Genomic DNA, 24,169 nt, shown 5'->3' with positions numbered 1-24,169 from the left:
ATGGGAAGCAACTCCAGCAGCGGGGAGGGGGGCAGGGGAAGGGGGCGCACAGCACAGTCAGAGCCGCAGGGGTGGGTCTGCTGCCATCCTTCCAGCAGGTCTCAACAGGAAGGAATGGCTTACGCTGCAGCAGGACAGCTTCAGGTTAGACACCAGGCAGCACTTCCTGACAGTGGGAGGTCTCTGGAGGAGGAGTGGAGGCCCAGGTACTGTATGGGGGCGGAGCAGACAGACAAGCCCGGGCACCTGTCAGTGGGAAGCAGCCTTTCACAGGGGAGGGACCCAAGGACCTGAGCAAACCCAACCAGCCTGGAGAGTCTTCCGCAAGGCCAGCTGATGGCGTGGGGGTGGGGAGTCAGCTGGAACCTGGCCCACCCAACCCAGTGGGTGCTGGTCCTGGTGGGGCAGGGCAGGGTGGGCAGGCCCCCTCCAGGTTCGGGGAGCTTCTTGGCCATGGCTGGGGCCTCCAGTGCCGCGGCAGGGTGCGCCATGGGGCAGGGTGCACTATGGGGCGGCCGGACAGGACGGAAGCAGGGGGTCTGGGGTTGGCCCTCCCTCCAGGCAGTTCGCAGCTTCCCACAGAGGGTGCGCCCCACCCCCAGGAGGGGCTCTGGAGGCCCCACTGACTTAGACCGGCTCTGTCCCCAGGACACAGTTCCCACCAGGTCCAACCCCACAGAGGGGTGGGGGACTTACTGGGCCCAGGGCCTGGTCACCAACCCCATCCTGAAGGCTCTGCAGAAGGGCCACCACTTCCAGGTTCCCAGCTGCCTCTGCCTGCAGGGTGGATGAGGGGGAACAGGGTAGGGGCTGCCTCAGGGACTCGGACCAGCAACCTGGCCCTGAACCCCACCTCCCACCCCCAGCGGCCCACCAGGCTGCCCTCCCACCCATGCACCAAGGACCCCATGACTCCTCCGTTGCCCTTGTCCCCACAGGTCTGGGCCCTGGGAGGGAACCTGGGACAGGAAAAAGGGACAGCCCTCCCACCCCTGTGGTTCCCGCATATGAAGCGCATCCACCCAGAGAGCAGGAGTTTGGCATTTGGGAAGGGAGAGCCAACGGAGCTGTCAGGGAGGCCTTCCTGGAGGAGGTGGCCTCAGAGGGCACTGGTGGCACTCACGACATGCAGGGCGCTGCGCCCGTCATAGCCCGGCTGCCTCAGGTCGGCCCCTGCCTGCCACCATGCCTGCAGGCCTTCACAGTCTGCCCTGGATGCCAGCCTGGGAGGGGGAGCCGTCAGAGACCGCTGGGCACCTGTCCATCTGCCCACCGGCACTTTTGCAAAGCCAGCCCCAAACAGCTGACCCAGCAGTGCCCGAGCCCTGGGGCAGGAGTGCAGGAGTCGCTGCGGGCCAGCAGACGGCCTGGAGTCTGGTTTCACCCAGCAGGGGTGACTGGGACTCAGGTCAAGGGTGCACACACGAACGCACACGCGTGAGGATGCACGCACACGCGTGCACGTGCGCACACACCCCACCGGCTGAGTGCCGTCCGCCAGTTTCACATCTTACAACACAGCTCTCCCCGGCGGGGCCCACAGAGGCAGGAGGAACGTCTGAGGAGGCGGGGAAGTGGGGGGATGGCCCTGGACCCAGCAGGCCGCATGGGGAGGTCCTGGCTAGGAGGGGCCCTGGGCCTGCCTGCCCTAGGGAGGTGGCGGGGGACTCATAGAGCACCTCCCAGGCCCTCGTGGGGTCGTCCCCATCCTCCCTTTGCACTGAGAGGAGGCCACTCCCCACCCTGGGACCAGGCAGGGAAGGGGTCCAAGCCAGGTGTGTGCTGGCCAGGGCCGCCGGGCAGGAAGGGCCATCCCGCAGGTGGGCCCTCGGGACTCCCTCTGGGTCAGGACACGGCAGCAGCAGCCCCCAAAGCGGCGCTGGGTCATTCCTGAGGTGAATCATGCTGATGGCGCCACCACCCGCCCCGCCCCCAGATCTGCCCCCAGGCCTCTCGCGCTGGTTCCCACACACACTCGCCTCCTGGAAGAGCTGGCCAAGGGCCCCCCCTCAAATCCAGCCAAGCAGCTCAGGTCAGATGACCCACTCCCGTGGGAGCTGGCTGTCACTGCCCCCCTCTGCCCGTTTCCCCATCTGTCAACGGAGCCATCGAGGCCCACCTGGCGTGCAGCTCTGAACCAAGTCACCCCAGAAGTCCCTTCAGAGCCAAGACCCACCCCGCCTGGGCCCTGCCACCATCCCGCACATCGGAGCCCCACCCCCACCCCCGCCCCCGCCGTAGCCCTGTCGCTGCTGAGAAGAGGCAGGTGAGCCAGCAGGATTCGTCCCCCCAGGGACGCTGCACTCCAGGGAGGCAGGGGCTGAGGCTGGGCCCAGTGGGCTCTCTCCACCCCACTGTGTCCAGGACGGGGGCCTCCAAGGCTCGGGGGTGGGGGGATGCTGGCCGGTGGGGACAAGGGGGCCAGAGCTTCAGGTCCTCTTCCTGGAGAACAGGCAGCCACCCCTCCTCACACACAGCAGCCACGGTCTAAGACACCGCCCTTGTCACCCAGCCCGCGCCTGGGGGCTCTGACTGCCAAGGCGCTTCCGGCCCTCCGGCCTGACCCCCTCGGCCCCTCCCCTCCTCGAGGCCTCAGACCCGCCCACGGCAGCCCAGGCTGGACACAGGAGGGGCTGGCGGGCGGGGAGACAGCGACAGAACATCAGCAGCGCCACACGGAGGGGCCCAGGGGACGGAGGACGAGCGCAGCCCTGGGCCTGCCCCCTGCCCGGCCTACCACCACCCCTCCCGGGCCTCAGCCTCCCCAGGCCTGCGTGGTGGTCGCTCAGAGCGGCTGAGGTCAGAGTCCTGCTGGCAGCTGGCAGCGGAGCGCCCACCAGGGCAGGGCAGCCGCTGGGCCTTGATGTCCTCCCTACGACGGGGACGAGGACCCGCCGCACGGGGCCACGCGGGGCTCCCCCCACGGGGGAGCGCAGCCGCGCGTGAGAGCTGCCGACTGCCCTGCCCCCACCCCGTGCCCCAAACTCCCCAAACGCAGCCCAGCCGACCCCTCCACGGCCCTCCTCGACCCACACGCACGCACGCACACTCTCACACACACACCCTTGCTGGACCGCTCCCTCTGCTAGGAACGAACCCCACCCTCAAGTGCTCCAAGGGCCCAGCTGGTGCACGATGGGCTCTCCCCCGTCTGAAGCCCGCGTCCCGGGAAGCACAGGTACGCCTGCGACCCTCACCTGCATAGCTCTGTCCCCGAGTCCTCCAGCTCCTGGGGGGACAGGCAGGCCCCAGCTGCCCGCAGCAGCCCAATGACACCCTGATGCCTGCCGTGAGAAAGAGCGTGGTGACCGCCTGCCCGCCGCAGCCTCCGCTAGACGCCAGCAGGGCCTGTCCTGTGCCCAAGACCAGGAACGCACCCTCCCCAGACTAGGGCCACCCACCTCTGTCCCCAGCACCCAGACCCACGCCGGGCGGGGGGACGGTCAGTCAGCCCTGGCTGAGCAGCACATCTGTCCGCAGCGCCCCCTCCCGAGGCCCCGAGGCACTGCTCTGGGCACCTTCGGACAGCCCACCCTGGAAGGAGCCTCCCTGCGGAGCTCACACCCGCCAGGGCCGAGTCTGGGCAAACGGAATCCCTTGGGCCGGTAGTCTGCCCTTGGGGATGGGGTGGGCATGAGACACTGACGGAAGACCATGGGCGTCAGGCTGGCCCGGAGCAGGGCCCAGAGGCCTGTGGGTGTCGAGGCACCTGCTCCGAGCCCAGGGAACAGAGAGCACAGAGCTCCGAGGCTGCCCCCTTCCCCAGTTTGGGGGTGTACCATCAACTGCATGGTCACCCCACTTTTAGGGAGCTGGGGAGGAGAGTGGGGTCTCCCCCACCCCCCCGGAGCCCTCCAGGGTGAGGCCAGCCCTTCCAGGGCACAGCAGGGCCCGCTGGGGGGTGAGCCGGGAGACCGGTTCGGGAGGCTGGGGACGAGCGGGTGGGACCAGGACGGGGTGAGCTCACCATGCTGCCACCCACACCCAAGTGTGAGCCGCAGAGTCTCCAGCCAGCTCACCCGGCCTGGGCGCCACGGGCACACCCCAGGCGCAGCCCTCCCCCTCGGTCCCCCGCCTGTTCTGAGAACCCTTTGATGCTCCCAGGAGGCTGGGAGGGAGGGGCTACCCCACTGCCCACTGCCCCAAGGGTGAGGCGCCCCGGCCCAGGACTGAGCCGAGTGGTCTGGTGGCCTGGGCTCTCCATGAGACTCATGAAACCCCCAGAAATAACCCAGGGTCCTGCAGGCCGAGAGCCCCCTGGGGAGGGCCCGGGGCCTGTGGCAGACGCTAAACCGAGACCAGCTCTGCATTCGGAAACAGCAAGACTGTAAGAGGTGGAAAGCAAGGGCTGTGATGCCCACGTCCCAGACACACACTCACACCCGTGTGCACCAGTGCACTCACGCTCATGCTCGCACACACACTCTCACACACAGGTATGCATGTGATGCCCCTCCCGGCTGCCGGGCAGGGGACGGGGAAACAGGTGCGAGAGCAGTCCCGGCCCTGCCGCTAGGTCTGCCCAGAAAGTTCCAGGCCTCGGAGCAACGTAAGCCCCTAGAATGCAGGGCCAAGTGGCTACCAGGCCCCACCCGTGCCCATCCGCCGTGAGTTCCAACTGTCAGAGCAGGAGAGGCCTGCCCCTCGGAGAGATGCCAGGCGGGCCTGGGAGGGCAAGGAGACAGCTGCCCCAGCATAGGACACGGGTACAGGTGCTCACCAGCCCCGATGCCTGCTCCTCCGGCCTCGCGCTGGCTGGCTGCCTGCCCACCACACCCAACCCCAAGGGAAGGGGTCAGAGCCTGTGACCCGGCTCCCGGGTGGTGACCACCAGCTTGTGCGTTTTCCTTCACATGGATCCTCACACAACCCGCCCTGCAAGGTGCCGCCGCCCCAGCCTGCAGTGCACGTCACAGGTGAGCACACAGGGTGGCCCCTCCGGGGGGCCCCAGCCTCTGGCTTTGGCTGCAGGGCAGGGGGCCTCTGCATCTCCTTAGAAGGAAGGAACCAGACGTCAGGTGCCCACAATGCCTGCCCAGGGCCCTGGGGCCTCAGCAAGAGCTCAGCTCTGCAAGTCTCCACTTGGGTGGGGGCCCCCCAAAAACCCAGGCTGGGGCCCTGCCTTAAAAAGCCAGGGTTTGTTGGATGGGGCCAGCTTGGGGGACACCCCCACTAGCATGCATGCTGAGCCTGCCCCCTTGGGGACCTGTGCTCACCCAGCCCAACGTCTGGCACTATGTCACCTGCTCCGTACCTGCTCCATCCCAGTGCTGGGTGGGGGGTTTCTCCCCTTGCCCCGCCCCCAGCCCCTCAGGTGGAGGATGTAGGGAACACACACGAGACCCCTTGTGCTCTGTAAGCGTTTTTCTTTTCTAGAAATTCCGTGCCAGGGTCTTGCCAGGCCTGCCTGGCTCAGCTTGGTGGTCACCTCCAGGAAGCCCTCCCTGACCACCCTGTCCAGAGTCAGTCCTCCCAGTCTGGGCCCTGTTCACACCTGGCAAGGTCACTGCTAATGCCTAGGGCCCAGCTGGAGGTGGGCGAGGCTCCAGGAAGCAGGCGTCCTTGGTCCCACCTGGCTTTGCCTGGGGATGCTGTGTGACCACAGGTACCCTGAAGGCCCCCTCGGAGGCATCCCTGTCCAGGCCCTGCCCCACACGGCACCCCTGCCCGCACATCCGCCACAGTGTCCGCCCCCCCCAGCCCAGTACCTGCCCCTCACGGCCAGCAGCAGCGGGCTGAGGCCATCCTTGTCCCGTGCGTTCACATCCAGCCCTCTCTGCAGCAGCATGGTGACCACCCCAGCCTGGCCCCCTCGGGCGGCCGAGTGCAGCGGAGTTTGACCACCAAAGTCCTCCAGGCTCAGGTCACTGCCCTGGGGCGATGCAAGGGATCGTCACCCACTGAGGGGAGGCCGGCTAGGGCCAGGTAGGCCACAGGGAAGGGACAGGGTCGGGGTGCACCCAAGGGGGGCCTGACACAGCCACGTGCCCCCCTCAGCTGCAGGGAGGTGAGCAAGCCCCGGGACAGGCAGTCCTGCCCACATCTGGGCAGCGCCCCACCTCCCGGGGCCTGGTGCAGCCGGAGCTGGTCCCCGAGGGCGGGCAGGGGTCTCACCAGCTCTGCAAGCGCCTGCAGGGCCTCCAGGTCGCCGGCGTGGGCCGCGGCACAGGCCAGGCTGGGTGCCAGGGCATCCCGCACGTCATCAGCCTCCTGGGGTGAGGGGGCGCTGCAGCACCTTGGGATCCCTGCCGCTTCCTGGGGTCCTCAGCACCCCCAGGAGTGGGCAGGGCCAGGAGCAGGGAAACAGGTGGGGCGCAGGGCCCGTGGGAGCCCTGCTGGCCCGCACACCACGCCAGCAGTGAGTCCCAGGATGGGGTCCAGCGCCCCCTTGAGTCTCCACACAGGGGCTGGGCGGCACACCTGAGGCCTACTCGGGACCCCCACCCCGGGAGCAAAGTCCAGGCAGGACACAGGCCACCACCTGGCTCCATCCCAGCAGCTGTGTGACCGGGGCCTGCCACCCGCCCATGAGACCCACGTCCTCGCCTGCCTCCCCTGCGGGCCAGGAGGCAGGGGTAACTCATAGGGCACCTGCCTGGGGGAGGGTGGGAAGGGGTGCCTGGCCCTCCCCAGAAGGAAGGACCGCCTGGCCCCGGTGCTGGGAATTCCATGGGTCGCCTAACAGCTCCCCAAGGCGCCAGAAGGCTGGGGGTCCCATCAGAGGCCCCCACAGGCATCCCTGCTCCAGGCACCATGGCGGGGCCTGACCCCTGGAGTCACTAAGGCCCGAGGCGTCCGCTGTGACGACAGGCCGCCTGCGTCCGGCTGCTGCCCACCCCTGGCCAGCAGGTTAAGTTCCTGCCACTCTCCACCCTCCCACCCTCACTCTGCAGAGGGGAAACTGAGGCACGTGGTGTGACCCAGGTCAGCAACGGGACACAGTGCCCGTCTCCTGCCAGGCGCACCAGGTCTGGACACTTCTCCCAGAGGCCGGTGCCAGGGGTGGCGGTAAGGTGGGTCACCAGGAGGCCCCAGTCACCCCCGTGAGCCTGGCCCAGCTTGAATCTCAGATCCCAGGCCCTGAAGCAAGCCCTCGGTCCCTGCCTGGGCCTGGGCACCCTGGCTGAGAAGGGGAAGGAGCTCCAAGCCTGGCCCCTCTTCCCGGGGAGACCCCAGAGCAGACACCTCTCTCCCGCCAGCAGCAGGACGGACGGAGCGCCTGTGGTGCCTGAGCGCGCCCCCATCACGAGGCAGCCCTGCGCCAGGGCCAGCAGGCCCGGCCCGGCTGCCCCCCGGGGGAGCGGCCACGTTCTGAGTACCGCGTGCATGCTGCAAGGGCCCCTCTCGACGGCCTGGCCCCTTCCCACACGCCGGCCCACGAGTCCCTGCAAACCCTCCCCGCTGTGGCCCCGAGCCCAGAACCAGTTCACGCCTGGTGGTTTTCTGCTCCTGGCACCGCAATGCCAGGGGACGGGGGCCCACCCCTCAGGGGCCCACCGCCCAGACCCCTCACCCTCGCTGGACAGTACCTGGCTCAGCCCAAGGAGCTGGGCGACCCCGCGGCCCAGCGTGCTGCCCCGCAGACAGGGCCGGAGCTCGTCCGCAGCAGGCGGCGTCATCTCCCCGCGCAGGTCCCTGGCCAGCAGCTGCCGTGGGGGCACACGGAGGGCCGGGCCAGCTCCATCAGGGCCCGGACCCGGCAGCCCAGGCCAACCTCACAGGCCAGGCACCCCAGGCCCCGGGAGGGGGCTGCCCAGGGCCTGAAACTCTCCCTCGGGCTCCACGCCTGAGGCCGGAGCCTAACCCCAGCCAGATCCCCACACCAGGCCAGCCCCACCCTCCCGCCCTCCCGCCCTCCAGCTCAGGGTCTCCCCGGGCCCCTGTGGCCTCTGCCCAGCCCCAGGGCCCGGGGACAGCTGTGTCTGAGGCCAGCCTGAAAAGCAAGAGGGAGGCGATACCCTGGGAGCAGTTTGGGGATCCTCGGCCCAAGCCAGACCTGGGGCTCCTCGAGGTGAGGACAGGCAGTGCCCGGGCTTGGGGCTGGCAACCGATCGGGGGAGCCCCCCCGTCCTCGCCCCCCTTCCAAACCCAGGGACGCATCCCCCGGACTGGGCCCCACCGCCCACCAGTGCGGGCCCAGGTCCCCAGCCGGAGGGGCACGCACCTCCTTCCTGCCATCCAGGCTCAGCCCCGGCAGGCCAAGCACGTACGACAGCTTGGCCAGGGCCGCCTCCGATGTCATGTCGGAGCCTGAGATGGTGCCGGCTCCCGCCAGGGCCTGCAGGAACGGAGGCGCCGGCGGACGATGGGGCACGGGGTCACGGCCGGACTTGCCCCTGCCCCCCCTCCCAAGGCCTCGGTGTCCCCGCCCCACCGTGCCAGCGCCATAGTCCGAGGTGACGGCGCCCTGAAGGCAGTGGGTGCAGTTGACGATGACTAGGCCTCGCTCAGCTGCCACCCGCAGCTCCTGAAGCAGGTCGGGCTTGGTGGGCCCGTTTCCCGATCCGAAGGTTTCCATGACCACGCCCTTCAGGGGGGGCTGCAGGAAGAGCCGGACCTGCGGGGGCCGGGAGGCGAGGGTGAGGGGCCTTGCTTCCTGCTCCAGCAATGGGGACCAACAGGCTGGCCCTGCACCCTCGGGGCCCGCCACGCTCCCCAACACATCCCCCCAAAGGGACCCTTGTCCCCTTCTAAGTGTTAAGGCCACAAACACCGTGGAAATGGGTCAGAGGTCACAAGGAGCCAGCTGGAGATGAGAAAGGGCCATCAGAGGTCTCACGGAGTGAAGGGGCCCCCATCCCAGCCGGGCCACCACACCGCCCCTCCCGGCCCCTGGCCCCTCCATCCGGTCCAAAGCTCTGCCCCGTCTGACACAAACAGGTGATGCTCCCAGCAAGCCAGTTTGTGGGGAAAGGGCCCTGCAGCTAAACACACATGCAGGGTTCTGCTTAAGCCAGGGTGCTGTCCACACATCCCATGAGGCTGCAAGGCTCCACTGGAAGACAGAGGACGGGGGCTTCCCTGGTGGTGCAGTGGTTAAGAGTTCACCTGCCAGTGCAGGGAACACAGGTTCGAGCCCTGGTCCAGGAAGATCCAACATGCCATGGAGCAACTAAGCCCACGCGCCACAACTACCGAGCCTGCACTCTAGAGCCCGCAAGCCACAACTACTGAGCCCGCGGTGCCACAACTACTGAAGCCCACGCTCCTAGAACCCATGCTCTGTCACAAGAGAAGCCACTGCAATGAGAAGCCTGCACACCACAACGAAGAGCAGCCCCCGCTCGCCACAACTAGAGAAAGCCCGCACGCAGCAACGAAGACCCAACGCAGCCAAAAGTAAATAAATTAAAAAAAAAAAAAGAAGAGGACGGGGCGTGGGGTTTAACTCGAACAAGGATGGTCCCCTCAGAGGCCACCCTGCGGGGACACCTGTTGCCCAGCTCAGCCATGCCCTGTGTCAGCACTGGTGGGCACAGCCCAGAGGCCCCAGGGCTGAGCATGTCTGTCCCTGAACCTGCTACACAGGGGGAGCCCGGAGGCCAAGCTGCTGGCCTGTGCAGCAGGTGTCCAGCCCTCTGGCTGTGCCCCCATCAGAGCCTTTCAGAACTGCCATCGGCTCCCTCTGCTTCTCCAGGTAGAGGCCAAAGGTAAAAGCAGACCTGTTCCTGGCAGATACCCGGGAACGGGGAGACTGGAGACTAGGGCCCGCTGCTGGACGACGTCACCACCAGCAGGCCCTGCCCCGACGGCCCAGAAGTCCCCGTCGAGTGAAGCCCTGGGGGTCCCGTCCCCCTGTCTGAGCTTGGCCCAGCTTATGGCTCTGCACTCCCCCAGCTACATCATGTTCTAGAAAGACTTCACAGGCCAGCATGTTTTCCCAGAAGGAGCCTGTGCAGCTCAGCCCCACTGAAGATGGCAGCCTCGTGCAATGACCTCTGGCTACTACACGATGTGAGACCCGTGCGTGGGATCCGGCCACCAGCCCCTGGGACGACCCTCATCTTCGAGGGCAGCCCTTGAAGCGCGCCTCCAGCAAACCCCTTCTGGTCCCATCGCGGCTCTGCCCCTGGGAGGGGAGCAGGCTCCAGTTCACAGACTGTGGCCCAGAGGTTAAAGGCAGCCTGACGTCGCCCCAGGTACAGGGACACACCTGGGAAGCCACGTGTGTCAGGTAGAGGAGGGCGCTGCAGTGCCCCACCGGTCACAGCACTGAAGCACGCGTGTTCTGGGGCCCTGCAGCCCCACACTCAGCGCCAGCGATGCCCAGAGACGCTTTTACCCGAGACCCTCCATCCAACTGGCAGCCCAGCATCTGGGCCTGACTCACTGGGCAGGACGGAGGCAGGCGCCGTGTCCAACCCAGAAACAGCTGGTGGCCAAGGGGTGGACGGCAGGGACCACCAGAGCGGCCACAAGAAAGAGCAGCGTCCAGGGCCACACTCCACCAGCCTCAGAGGAGCCCTCGGAACCCGGTGCTGTGACGTCCGCGGGGACAAGCCCAGTTCACAAATACGGTGAACGGGCTGAGAAGGCAGCGGAGGGGGCGCAGGTCCCGGTGACACGAAGGTGGGGAGGGGAGGGGGTACAGGAGGCAGGCACCGCGGGGGCTGAGCCGGGGTCCCTACCAGGGTGGCGGGGATCCCAGGGTAGAGGCGCAGCAGGCCAACGTCGTGCTCCACGCTGCTGTGCACCACCAGCCGGCCCTGCCCACGGACCCTCCGCACCAGCTCCCAGTTGACTGTGAGGACAGAGGGACCGAATGCACACCTTCGGCCATCTGCAGGCCCCGGCCCCGGCCCAGCCTCCCGGACCCCCCGGCCTCCGTCTGGTGCCTCCGGAGTCCCGTCGCCTGCCCCCTCTCCCAGCTCGCTCAGGCGGGGGGCGCAGCTCCAGCCTGAGCCAGCCCCCGGGGCGGGCGTGGGGTCCAGGGGGCGAAGAGGACCCCGCAGGGACGGAGGCCACCAGAGCCCAGCAGGCCACGCCAGTGCAGGAGAGGGGAGAGGGCAGGTGGGGGAAGGGCCTTCCAGGCAGAGGGCACGGCACGTGCAACGGCGAGAAGCCCAGCAGACGGCGCAGAGCCGGGGGATCACCGGGAAACTGCGATCCTGGATCCCAGGAGCAGTCGGGGCAGCGTCCTCTGACCGGCCAGCCTCACGAGCCCCTTACTGGGCACCGACCTGGCCCACGGCCCAGCAAGTCAGTGAATGAATGAATGGATGGATGAATGAGTCTTCTGGATCCCTAACCTTTGGGCAAAGAAAACCTTCATCTCATTCACCCCAAAGTCTCAGAGGCCTAACATGAGGCCAGCCTGCTCTCCACGCCCAGGGTGGCTCCTGAGCCCCGCGGAGAGGGAAGGGGGCAGTTACGTGGGTCAGTGCCCGCCACGCAGAGAACCCCCCAGAGCATCAGGCTCTCCGTGGATCTAAAGGCTGCTGCTCTGCGGGGACCAAGCCACCAGAGGCCTCCCAGCCCTCCTGTTCCACCCACGGGCAGGGGGCGGGGGTCTGGGCGGCAGGCCTGGCCTTCGACCCTCAGGAGCCCGGCGCTGAGCCCAGGGTCCCATTCTCTCGGCCCCTCACACATGGCAGCCTCGAGCAGGCAGAGGCCGGGCTGAGGGAGCAGGTACCAAGGAGGCCCCGTTGTCCAGCCCAGGGAAACTGAGGCCCAGGGAGGTAAAGGGCCTTGCCCAAGGCTGCCCAGAGTCAGGTGCAGAGCCCGGAGGGGAATGCGGGCTCCAGGACCCCCGCCCAGGGCTCCTCCACCACCCCGGTCCCGTGGAGGGGGGTGCAAGCCTGCGGGCCTCCTGCTGTTTCCACCAGAGCAATTCTCATATGATAATAAACTGAGGAACGTTCCAGACACGTGCTGCCCTTTCACGGGGAGCTGGGAGGGTGGGAGATGCGGGGGCTCTGGGGGATGGGCTTGGGAGGAGGGCGGCCGCAGCAGCCGGCAGCAGCGAGGGGTGTCCTTCGATTTCGGGCCCCGGCCCCAGCTGGGCGAGCAGATAAGACGGCGGCGGGTGGGAGCAAGGCCACCAGCCAGGACTTATGGCTGCCGAGGGGGGTCTACGGAGACAGAGCGGGCCTGCACCGCCCCGCCCGGCCAGCCCATCCCCCTCAGAGCCCATGGGACCCCAAGTCCTTTCACCTGGGCCTACTGGACACCAGGGGACCGCTGTCCCCATGCTCAGAAGGGCCAAGAGGAGGGAAGGTGGTGTGAGGACCACCGTCCCTGCTCGGTCCTAACAGTGCCACCGCAGGGCCATGCAGCGGAGCCCACGTGCACAGGGGACACTGGGTCCCGCGTCCCCTTCAGCTGCCGGGACCCTGCTGGCCTGAGCCTGTCGGCCTGATTCCCCCTCCCTGGGGCCAGGGCTTCTGCACAGCAAGGACCTGGGGCTCCTGGAGGCCCGCTGTGGCCGCACGTGCCTCACCCACTAGGGGAAGGGCGGGGCCAGCACTCACCCCCACCCCCCGCCGTGCACCCCTCCAGGCCCGGCACAGCTCCCCGCCCCTGAGCCCCGAGCCCCTCGTCTGTGACGGCTTCACAGAGGGGAGGGAAAACGCAACAAAAAGCAGTGAAAGGGCGCCGCCGCCCCAGTGCTGGTGGCAGCCCCCAGCTTCCCGCCTCCCCAGGGGCCCCGCCGGGCACAGCCCAGGCAGAGGCTGCTGTTTCTCAGCCCCAGGTGCCGGGAACAGCCCGGGGCCCTCACACACCACATGGGCACCCTGGCTGGGGGACACAATCCTCCTGGGATCACGGGCTTGGGGGTCCAAGGGCGGCCTCTCCTCTCGGGGCCTGCCCCAGCCCCGCGTCCGGCCAGCCGCCCGGACCAGCCCGCACCAGTGTGCCCTGCACCTCACGGCCGGTGCGGGCTTGGCATGACACAGGTAGGGGCCTGGGGATCCAGGGTGAACTCCGCACCTGCCAGTGGGCTGCGTCCTGGGAGCTCCCCTCTGAGCCCCAGAGAAGGTGTGACTCAGCCCCCATGGGGGAGGCAGGCCTGCACAGCAGCCGCCCCCTCCTTCCCGCCCACTCCTGCTTCCTCGGCTGGCTGGCACTGGGGCAGGAGGGGCTGAGCGCCACTGCCCACCACAGCAAGGAAGCAGTCCATCTGCCAGCACCAGCACGTGGGCCACCTCCTCCAGGAAGCCTTCCCTGACTCTGGCCCCCAGAACCCGGACGTGCTATACACAGCTTAGACGCACCGACCGTTCTGGGCCTTACCAACCCCCGAGCCGCTCCAGCAAGCAGGGTGGGTGGGCAGGGGGAGGGAAATGCAGGGTAAGACCCCCAGAATGAAGTCAGGGCTCGGGGCCGCAATGCCTCCCTGCATGGTCCTTCTCTCCTCCTGCTGTAGCCCCACAACCGCCTGGCAGAGATCCTGCCCGCCACCATGCCTGGATGCCCACGTCTCGAAGGCACAGGAGGAGACACGGGGGTGGCGAGGGGACAGCATGTAGACGGCAGGGGCTGGGCGGACAGCAAGGCCACCGGAGCGAAGCCGTCACGCCGCCTCACGGAGGGGTTGGCCATGGCCACGGCGGACCCGGAGAGGGGCCAGGGGGCCCCGGAGACACACAGGAGAGCGGACATCCCGGGTGGAGAGAGTCTCCACGGCCACGAGGGCGGCTGAGTCGGGTGAGGCCCGAGCACCAACCCAGCAGCGCTCGCCGAGGACTGGGCTGGAGACGGCTGCTCACCAGGGTCAGCGTCGGGGGTCCCTCGGGGGGAGGGCTCAGGGTCCACCACCCACGGGAGGCGTCGGGCAACCCCACGACGGGGACTGGGCGGCCTGCCAGGCCCAGGGCACAGAAACACCCCTGAAAGTCCCCAGGACGAGGTCGCACTACCAGAACCACGTCCCCGGGAGGCCGAGGCGAGTGGCAGAGCCACTGACCGTCACTGAGGAACTCCTGGGCCCGGGGCCACGTGGCCGGGTCACTGAGGAACTCCTGGGCCCGGGGCCACGTGGCCGGGGAAGGGCACAGGAGGCTGATCGCCCAAACGCGGCCCCGCCCGGGATGGCCCCCCGGCTCCGAGCCGGGGTTACCTGATGGGCACCCCCCCCGAGCAGCTCCCCCCGGCCCCCGGCTTCTCCGCAGCCCCGGGCAGGACCCCGAGCCGTGCGCTCCCACCCAGGAGGCCCTGCGCTGTCCCTGCAGCAGCTCCCTGCACGCCATGATGCGATGTGACCCCTGCCCGCTTACTTGTGACATCAGCGCCCACGGTGGCCAGAGGGGGCAGGTTGGGGGAGCAGAAGGCCGCAAACCTGCGTGTGTCCACCTTGGTCACTCGGTTGCCCCGAAACAGCTGGTTCTGGAAGAACAGGCAGACCTGCGGGGGGCGGGGAGCAGCTCAGCGCCGGGGAGCCCCTGCCCTGCTCAGGAGCTGTTCCCATGGGGCGGGCTGGGCACCTTGGCAGTGAGACAGGCCCTGACGGCGTTCCGTGAAGCCCCTCCCCAGGGCAGGCGACCCCCTCCCAGGGCTCCTCTCCCTGTCCCCTGAGACGTGAGGGGGGGATCTTGTAAATGTCCCCCGCTGTCACCACGTGACCGGGAAAGATGAAGAGGAAAAAGAGGCCTTTCCAAAACCACGCCGTACAACCTACTGATGGAAACGTACACACGTACATATGTATATAGTGTAAATAAATATATACCATACCGTGGGTATGAGACAAATATACGTAAACCACATATATATATACATGACCCGGAGAAAATCCAGCACACTGTCAGCAGCAGACGTCTCGGGGGGTGAGGCAGTGACTGTTTCCTGCTGCCTTCTCTATTTCCCTATTTTCTCTACGGTGACGGTGTACTTCACGTTCAAGGGGAAAGACAGATCTTTAAACCCCTCCAGACGCGCCCCCGTGTGTCCCCCTGAGCACCACACCCCGAGCCCCAGGCCTGGGTTCCCAGGAGCCGCAGGAAGGAGGCAGGAGGAGGTACCTCGGGGATCACGTACTGGCCAGCCAGCAGCAGGGCACCCAGCAGGTTCTCACGGCCGTCGTTCCACAGGGCGTGGATGGGCACCTGGGGGAGAGGAGAGGGGCTGAGGCTCAGGCAGCGTAGGAGGGAGCCAGTGCGGAGCCCGGGCAGGGGTCCAGGAGAGGCGGCAGGCAGGCTCGGGTTGGTGGGGACCGCTGCTCGGGGAGCTGCACCTGCTGGCCATGCCAGTCTGGCCCGCATCCCAGCGCCCTCTGCTCCCCACAGGCCCCAGTGCCCGCTGCCGGAGGCCGGCCGGATGGGCTCCTGCCCAGGGACCCGCCACTGCCCAGCCCAGCTCCCTGGCCCCGGGGCACAGAGGCTCTGGTCCCTCACTGCCCCGGCCAGTTCTGGACCGGGTGGCCAAGAGCTGACCGTGGGTGGACGCTATGGCCAGAAGCCTCACGCGGGGCCTCCGAGCACCGGGTCCCAGACCTGCTCCCGTGTCTACGTGAGGGCCAGTGCCCCCAGGGCTGACTGTGACCCGTACCCAGATCCCCACCACTCCTGCCCAGGAAGGCAACAAAGGGCTGGACTGCTGTGGGGTGTGCAGACAGGCCGGCTGGGCAGGGGTGGGCCCAGGGCCTCCAGAGGAAAAGCCCTGGCCTGGGGCCACAGTCCTGGGTCCTCATAAGGGGTGTGGCAGTGGGCCAGCAGCCCCGGGCCTTGAGCCTCTGTCTCCCCTGCGTTATAACAGGGACACTTCGTCAGGGCCAGCGCGGGGCTGAGAAGAGCACAAGCGTGATCCTTCCCGCCCTTCATCCCTTGGGAGAGGCCTGATGGCGACCTACACCCAGGGGCTCAGGAGGGTCTGGGAAGAGCCAGGGTCAGCCTGCACCCCATACCTCCACTCGAGCTCCGAGTGGGACGTGCTCAGCAGCAGTGGGGTGTGTGCGGTGTGGCCCTGGGCCTCCCCTGCGTGGGGCCGCCCCATTGTGACACCCGCAGGGACCACGGACAGAGCAGGGCAGGCAGCCGGGTCAGCACCTGGCAACGGGATTTCCCAACCTCTGACCCCGGGGAAGGCTCTCCAGGGCCTTGGGGAGGGCTGGCCCCATGGCGCCACCGCAGGCAGCCTCTGACGCAGGCCCTGACGGGGGTCCAGGCTTCCCCCACCACCCCCCTTCAAATCCAGCAGTTTTCTAGAATATTCCACCTGTTGGCTTTGGGGGTTGTGCTGGGTCAGGGTGAGAGAGGAGGGGGTAGCATGTACCCAGGTGCCCAGGGATGGCATCGGTGGGAACCACAGTGCGAAGAGGACAGCAACAAAAGGAGGGCAGCTGGACAAGGCCGGCAGCAGGCTGTGGACCCACCCCCAGGGTGGCAGGGCTGGCACCAGGCAGGACCAGGGCACTGACCAGCGCTGGCCGGCTCAGACTGAGCAGGAGCCAGCTCGGGGAGCTGCCGGACCGAGCAAGGAGCCCGGGGACCCACCTGGGCCCCCAGCAGCACTGAACTGTCCTGTGGCCTCAGGAAGGCCCAGACCTTATGCCCACTGGGCAGCCCGGGTTGTTACCTGGGCACCAGTGAGGATGACAGTTTTCTGCAGGTTTTCCAGCATGAAGGAGAGCACGGAGGCAGCGAAGGCCATGGTGTCGGTGCCATGGATGACCACAAAGCCATGGTACTGCCCGTAGTGTCTCTGCAGGAGGGGCGGCAAGCTCAGGGAGGCCTGGCTTTCAGGGCCACCAGGAAAAGGAAGGTAAGGGCCCCACATACAGCTGGAGGGACCCGGGGAGGTGCCAGTGGGACCCGGGTCACCGCTGGCCGGGGAAGCCCGCTGGAAATGGAGCTTCTGCCTGGAGTCCCGGCGCCCGTGTTCTCCCCTCGGGCCTCCCTGCGACACCCCTTGCCCACGAGAGAACTCAGTTCGGGGTCTCTGAACACTCTTATCTGAGGGTAGGAAGGTCCCCCCTGTGCAATGCCCGGCCTGGGCTCCCGAGCACACTGGTCAGCTCGGTGCTCCTGGAGGGCCCCTTGCTCAGTGACCACTGCCCCCGGGGCAGCAGGGGCTGAGGGGTGAGCAAGCCCACCAGCCTCTCGGTCCAGTGGGAGGGCCAGGCGCGGACACAAGCGACAGGCACAAGGCACAGCCAGTGCTGGGAGCCGGCTGTGACATGGGAGGTGGGGAGGATGCCGACAGGCACACAGGCCACCTCTGCAGGGATGCACCCCCGGCCACCACCTCCTAGCAGGCAGCCAAGGCTGGGCCTCAGTGGGCAGCTGGCCTGGGTTGTGGTTGCGAGGGGCACAGTCCCGGGAGACAAGGGGACCTCAGGGGACCATCTCTCGTGGCCCATTGAAAGACCAAGCCAGGCTGGGCCCGTAGCGGCAGGGGAGCCGAGCCACGTGGTGGGCTGGGGCGCCCTCTGCTGGCCACACAGTGAATCTGCGCATGGCTGGCCTCTGCAGCCAGGACAGCAGTCCTAGGCGCTCAGAGAAGCGGTCAGGCCCCAACTGTAGGATGCTGCTGGCCACAGAGCAGGGAGACTGCCCCAGATCACGGCTACGGACATTCAGAGACACAAGGGCCGGGCCCAGGGCCTCACGCGGTCCCAGGCGCTCACCGTGAGGGGGGTGAGGCCCCGGAAGCCGTTCTGCCCCAGGAGAACGAGACAAGTGTGGAACTGGGGCCAGCGCCCAGCTGCCGGGAAGGGAGGCTGAATGACAAGCCCCTCTGTGGGGAGCGGGCTTTCTTAAGGGAGGAAGGTGAGAACTGGGCCTGGCGGGGGCCAGGCTGGGGCAGGAATGGGGGCTGGTGCTGGTGGCGTGGGCAGGACACGGAGGAAAGCTGATGGGGGGCGGCTCGGGCTGCAGGTAAGGCGTCCACACTGTGTGTCAACCACGAGGCCCTCGCAGGCTCCGTGCCCTCCTGTGGGCCCTAAATCCACGAAGACTATACGGTCTAGGGTGGGCGTGGGCACGGGGTGGGCCAGGCATGAAGTCTGCAGGGAAGCACTGCACGTCTCAGCCCAGGATACTAACGGGGACAAACTGACTGAACAAACCCAGACGGCCACCCGGGCCACTGCCTCGCCAGGAAAGCGGACGTGGCCCTCGATGCCCGCCCGCACGGGTGCAGGTAAAAGGGCCTTGGGAGCCTTGCGGCTGAGGTGCGATCCACTGGGCTCCTGTCCCCAGCCCCGCCCACACTCCCCCGTCACCTCACCTCGATGGTCTGGGCGATCTGAACCCACTCGGTGATGGTCATGTCACTGGAATCGAAGAGAGGCTGGCACTCCAGCACCGTGTACACGACCCTCTGGTCGGGGCAGGCGGGGCTGGCAGGCCTGCAGGAGGCGGACAGCAGGCTCGCACTCTGCGCCCGCTCGCTCGGCGGCCCCGTTCCCTTCTGCCCAGCCAGGCCCCTCATCCAGGGCCGTGGCCGTGGGCTCTGCATCCCCACCGGCTCCCTTCCACTCGAAGCCCCAGGAGCAAGGACCGTGGTCCCGGGAGGGGCCAAGGACAGGCCAGGCCAGGTTGCTCCAGAGCAGTGTCCCCTCCCCTCGGTGAGCCAGGACGACCCTGGGAGGAGGGAGGTCAACTCCCCGCTCAGCCCGCCAGCAGTGAAGAGCACTGGGCAGCCTGGGCCACGAACTGGGAAACAGAAGGACCTCCACAAGGAGGGGGCGCCTGGGGCCAGCCCTTGCCTCTCCTGATGGGCTTGAGTCCCCACGGGGCTCACTTGAAAGGGGGCTGTAGTCAGTTCTAGAGGCATCAAAGTGGGAGCCCGTGGGGACAGCATCCTCTGGCAGCTCGCCATGGACACACTAAGAAGCCACAGCCTGGCAGGTGCCAGTCTCAGGATGCCCCCCACCCCATGACAGCTGGCCATCGTCCCTGCCCGGGACCCCAGAGGAGCCGACACTCACGGCAGCACTAAGGTGTCCTCGGGGAGGCCACAGGCCTGGGCGTGCCCCTCATCGTGGAACATGGGCAGCGTCCTCAGAACGGCGGCCAGGCCCTTCCCAGGGACAAGCACTGCAGGCGGGGTGGGGCAGGGAGGCGGGGTCAGAGGCTGGGAGCCACCACCAGCACCGCCCCCCTCCACATCCCCCCTCAGCCACCGGCCCCTCCCTCCTCACCGGGGGCCAGGCCCCAGCAGGGGTGGGGCGCTGGGAGCTGGCTGGGTGAGCTCTGGCCCTCAGGGAAGTCAGGGGCTGGGCAGACGGGCCTGCAGCTGCCCCGGGCCCTGGCAAGGATGGGCAGCTGCCCCGGGTCGGGAGTGCCAGTCTCACCCAGACAGCCCCAGGGCTCCGCCCCGAGGCTCAGGGGGCCCTGGCCACTCACAACAAGGACACATGTGCCCACTCTCCTTCCCCCACTTCCCAGAACGTCCACACCGCTCTGCCCGTGGACGCGCTGTTGGCTCTGCCTGGAAGTCCTCTACTTTCCGCTTCTCACCCAGCAGCTGCTTCATCCCAGCTCAGGACACCACTTCCAGGAAGCCCTCCTTGATGTCCAGATGCTGGTGCCATTCCCACACGCTCCCCGTTACCCTTTCTCCCTACCTGGACTGTGTGTGACACCTTCAGGGTCCAGCCCAGGCCCTCTGCCTGCAGCCTCCATGTCCAGAAACATGCAACTAAGGAGGCACTGGGCAGAAATGGTGTGTGTTCTAAGAAAACCCTGAGAAGTCACAAGTGTTTCCTGGCAACAAACAACTCCTCAGCAAAGGCTCCCAGAAGAGTCTCTGCACTGGGGCCCTGGCTTTTTGTCCCACCCTGCTCCCTGCAAGCTCCGTGACCTTGGGCAAGTTGGCTAAACTTCTCTGGGCATGTGCACCCCTCGCTGAGGTTCTGTTGGGCGTCTCCCACGTGCCTGGCTGTGTCGATCACCTGGACACAGAGGCGAGAACAGCAGGGTCCCCCCTCGAGAAGCACCCTTGGCTGAAACATGTAAGACCTTCAGGACCAGGGTCAGTGGTCACCCTGGGCGACGATATTGCTCCCAGCCTTCACCCTTTGCCCGGTATATCAGTCTCCTGCTGCTGCGTAATAAACTGCCCCAAGTAAATCCCAGGCCCAGCTCTTGCCAACCCCCACTAAACACAGTTGCGTTGGCCCAAGGATGTTCGTGGTGCCGTCTCCCCAGCCAGAGAAGGAGACCCAAGGGGGAGCACCTTGAACAGCCCCCCAACCCAGGAAGCACCCTTTAGGGGCTCCATATGCTTTGCTGCAGGAGTGACGGGGCTCAGTAGACAGAGGGGACATCCGTGTGTGACTGCCAGCCCGGCCACCCTCCAGAGATGCCTGAAGTGTGACCAGGACACACACCTGCCTCCACAAAGGTCTGGACTCGCCAGCCCTGACAGCAAGGAGGCCTGAACTCCAGGCCCTGGGCTTGAGGGAGGCTCAGAGCCGCCCACCCTCTGCGTCAGGCCCCCAAAGGTGTCCCCTCCTGACCCCCAGAACCTGAAATGCAAAGTCTTTAAGGCCATGATTGAGTGAGGGTCCTGGGGTGATGAGATGATGCTGGCTTAGGCGGGTGGGTGCTGAATGCCACCGCTCGCATCCTTGTAAGACAGAGGCGGAAGAGAGCTGACACCCAGAGAAGGCCGTGTAAGGAACAGAGCAGAGACACGAACACACCGGCCTGCAGTGATGGGGCATCTCCCGAGAGAGGCTTCTGCTGCTCTAGGCCCCCGTTTGTGGTCACGGGTCAGGGCAGCCGCAGGAAGCCCGCACGCCACTCTTCACTCCAGCTGCCCTCCCAGTGGGTGGCACTGGGGTGTCCATGTAAACCTGGGGATCCACCGACAGGGGAGGTGATGTGCACGGTCACCTCCACCCAGAGCGAGGCTATTGCCAGTGGACAGTGGGACACTGGCTTCCGGGGACACCCCACGCCTCGGGGTGGCAGGAAGGCACAGGGTCAGCGAGCCCCACACGGCCCAGACCCTGGTGTCCCCGCCTGGGGAGCCCGTGGGTGGACAGGCAACACCAGCCGAAGAGAAGGCTGAACTCTCCTTCTGTTCTATTCGCTCTGTGCAAAATTCTGCCGACACATCATTACACGAAGCAGCCAAAAGTGTGGGGAAAACAGCCTTGGGGAGGGTCAGGAAGTCAACGAACACAAAATATTTTTCTGGGATTTGTAATGTTCTTGGCTTTTAAGAACTAGCAGTTTGTTGTGATTTCCTTCGTCATTCTAAATAAACACCTGTCCCCCCAAGAAAAACAAAAATAAGGGGACTTCCCTGGCAATCCAGTGGTTAAGATGTCCACCGCAGGGGGCATGGATTCGAGCCCGGGTCAGAGAAGGAAGATCCCACGTGCTGCGCGGTGCAGCCGAAAAAACTAACAACAACGAAACAAACAAACTAATAAATAAACACCTGCTTTCTCATCTAATTCTGATTTTGTAAATTGTAGTCTCTTTCTTAGCACGGGCCCCCAAGCTTCAGGCCCTACAAAAGCAGAAGCCGCCCTGCCCAGGCCTTGTCCCCGGGCCGTGCAGGCAGGGAGCTGAGTCACTGGCAGAGGCTCCACCAGACACACTCATCTGTAAGGGCCGTCCCAGGACAGCTCAGGCTCTAAAACAGGGAACTTGTGAGCGTGTGGCAACTTGCTCAGGAAGGGGGTCTAGGCCAAGGGCACAAGAAGCCACGGACATCACCCCTCCGGATGAGACTTGGCTGCCAGGCCCTCCGGTGGCCTCCTGGGGTGTCCTGGCACCTTCAGCTGCCCGGCTCCGAGGCTCCACTCACCCTGCTCCCCCCGCCAGGAGCCAGGCCCACGAGGGACGCTCAGGGCATCAGGGCTCCTCAGCCGTGATGCTGCTCGGCCTTGGGCTTGGGGTTATGGGCTGATTTCGGATTCACGATGTCCCTTGACCAGCAACATCTTCCCCGAACCCCGAGGGGATGGGTGAGGGGCGTCCCTCGCTGCCACGGCCTCTGCCCTCCCCTCACCATCCTGACCTTTGGCAGCGCTCACGTGTGGGGCGCCGAGTGCCCTGCTGGCCACTGTTTACCAGCAGGCGCAGAAAGCCTCCCAACAGCGACAATCCAAACAGCTTTGCTGTGGCCGCCCCTCACGGCCCCGGAGCCCACATCAGCAGTGCCAGGCGAGTTAATCATTGATGCCCTCCGCCCTCCGCCCTCCGGATCAGAATTCCCGGGCAGGAAGGGCCTGGAGTGTCTGCGTCCCCCCAGCCCCCAGCTGGGCTCAGAGAGGGCAGAGGCCAGCAGAGCACGGCGGCCCACAGGGCCCAGGCCTGGGTCCTCCATCCATCCGGCTCCGTCCCCAGCCTGGGGTGCTGTCCTGAGGTCTCTTGGATGACCCCTGCCTGTCTGGAAGGCGCTCCCACCACACCCCATCTTTCTAGAGTCGGTCGGTCTCCAGGCCACCTTCCAGACGTGGGAGTTTACATCCTCTCTGGAAAATGCAGCGCCTGGAAGAGTGAGCCTGAGGGGCCCCGGGGAGGTGGGGGGCTGTGAGGGGACGCGACGCAGTGCAGGTGGGATCCAGGTCAGAGTCCACCTTGTCCCTGCAGCCTGGATGCTGGAGAACAATGAGTCGAGCTCAATGGAATCTCAGCAATCACAGTTGGCCAGGTGCCAAGCCTGGAGGGGCAGGGGTGGGCCAGGGCCCCAGACAGTCCAGGGATGCAGACAGGGCCGGCCACTCCCCTCTCTGCCCCAGCCCTGGGGCAGCACGGGGCAGACTCCCCAGCAGCCCGGGAGGAGCAACTGGGGGGAAGGGTGTGAGGGGGTGTGGAAACCATGCTCCCCATCCCTGAGCCCCTCCGGGACAGGGCTCTTTGGGGGTCTGAGTCCTGGGGCCCAGCACAGAGTGGGCCTCAAGAGACGTCTGCGAATTGGCAGCCGGCATCGGGGGGTGGCACGAACAGGCCCAGAGGACCCAGAAGCAGTTGTTGGAGCGAGAAAGTGCTAGTGGCATCTGGGTAGCTGCTTCAGTGGAAACGGTGGCCAGGAGGGGGGTGCTGGGGAAGTGGCCCCAGGATCAAGGGCAAAGGCGACCGTCCTGTTAGCACGGGGCAGCTCTGGCAAGTCCCCCACTATGGGGTTGGCAGAGGATCCGAGTAGGGGGACACTCCAGGGCCGGGTGTGGGGCTGCCCCGGGTGTGAGGACAGCCCGGACAGGCACCTGGGGCCAGGGAGGGAGCCCGGGGGGGCCTGTGTGGAGGGCACAGACAGTGTCCGCTCTCCCGGGAGCGCTGGAACATTCTGCAGGTGTGTGCAGTCCTCTTCCCACGCCTGCAGGGCCCCAGGCTCCCCAAACCCGGCCCCTGCCCGAAGGGGCTCTGCCCGGCCTGGGGGCACCCCTGCCCCAGTGGCCCGCAGAGCTCAGCGCCCGGCCCAGCAGTCACTGCCTCGAGGACCGACTCAGGCCAACGTCACAGGGGCAGAGAAACGAAACGCCCAACCTGCCCGGACTGCTCGGGCACGTGAACACTTCCCAAAGGTGTCTGGTGCCCGCTGCCCGGCCGAGCCCGGGCCGGGAACAGCGGGGAAGCTGGGGTCGCCTTGCAGCCGCTCGGTGGTCCCGAGTGAGGGATCTCGGCAGATTCTGAACACCTGCCCACCGTCTTGTCTGTGCAGGGAAGGGCGCTCAGACAGACGCCACGGTGGTCGAGGCTCGGCCCCGGGTGGAGCCGGCGACAGCGCGGGGGAGAGGTTGTGCCCCCGGGCGGGCTGACCGCCCACCGGGAGCGGCGGGGTCACGTGCGCGGCACCGCGGGGCCTGGCGACCCCCGACAGGCCAGAGGGCGCGCGGACGACCCCCACCCCACCCCGGCGCCCACTCACCGCCGCGCTCGCTCCGCATGCCGATGGTGCCTCCGGTGTAGATGGCCAGGAGCCGCCGCTCGGGCCCCGCCGCGCGCGCCATGCCCGTGAGCCAGGGGACCGGGGACTGACGGCAGGCGGCGGGGCGCGCAGAGGGCTGCCGGGGGGGAGGGGCGGAGCCTGCCGGGGGCGAGGCGGGGGAGGGCGGGACCTGCGGGGGGTGTGGAGGGACCTGCCTGGGGGCGGATACTCGCTGGAGGGTCGGGGCCTGTCCCGGGATGGGGGGGGGGGGGAGGGGGAGGGGCGGGGCGGGTCCGGTCCCGGGTCGGGGGATAGGAGACAGGTCTCGAGCGATCCCAGGCGATCCGACTTCAGTGCAGCGGGCCGGGGCGTTTTGAGTAGCTGTGGCTTGTGGCTCAAA

The 24,169-nt window shown here is 67.0% G+C and overlaps 1 protein-coding gene across 3 annotated transcripts; it reads right to left on the bottom strand.

The window, feature by feature from the left end:
• Positions 1-23,851, bottom strand: ASPG (asparaginase; the record flags this gene model as incomplete). Of its 3 annotated transcripts, none has more annotated exons than XM_079700411.1 (16): positions 1-246; positions 697-777; positions 1,124-1,223; positions 3,198-3,284; positions 5,709-5,872; positions 6,115-6,210; positions 7,530-7,646; positions 8,165-8,278; positions 8,375-8,557; positions 10,629-10,741; positions 14,217-14,343; positions 14,961-15,044; positions 16,513-16,638; positions 18,166-18,277; positions 18,869-18,977; positions 23,770-23,851. In XM_079700411.1, 16 exons carry the CDS (start codon positions 23,849-23,851, stop codon positions 58-60), a joined length of 1,884 nt encoding a protein of 627 aa, XP_079556537.1. The 3 variants fall into 3 exon arrangements, with proteins under 3 accessions (XP_079556537.1, XP_079556538.1, XP_079556539.1); XM_079700413.1 differs by having other exon boundaries at positions 146-166; XM_079700412.1 differs by lacking the exon at positions 1,124-1,223 and having other exon boundaries at positions 1-166.
• Between the last annotated feature and the right edge of the window lie 318 nt (positions 23,852-24,169).

Source organism: Hyperoodon ampullatus (genome assembly GCF_949752795.1).
Source record: "Hyperoodon ampullatus genome assembly, chromosome: 3".
Lineage (NCBI taxonomy): Eukaryota > Metazoa > Chordata > Mammalia > Artiodactyla > Ziphiidae > Hyperoodon > Hyperoodon ampullatus.
This window is presented reverse-complemented; position numbering and strand designations above follow the sequence as displayed.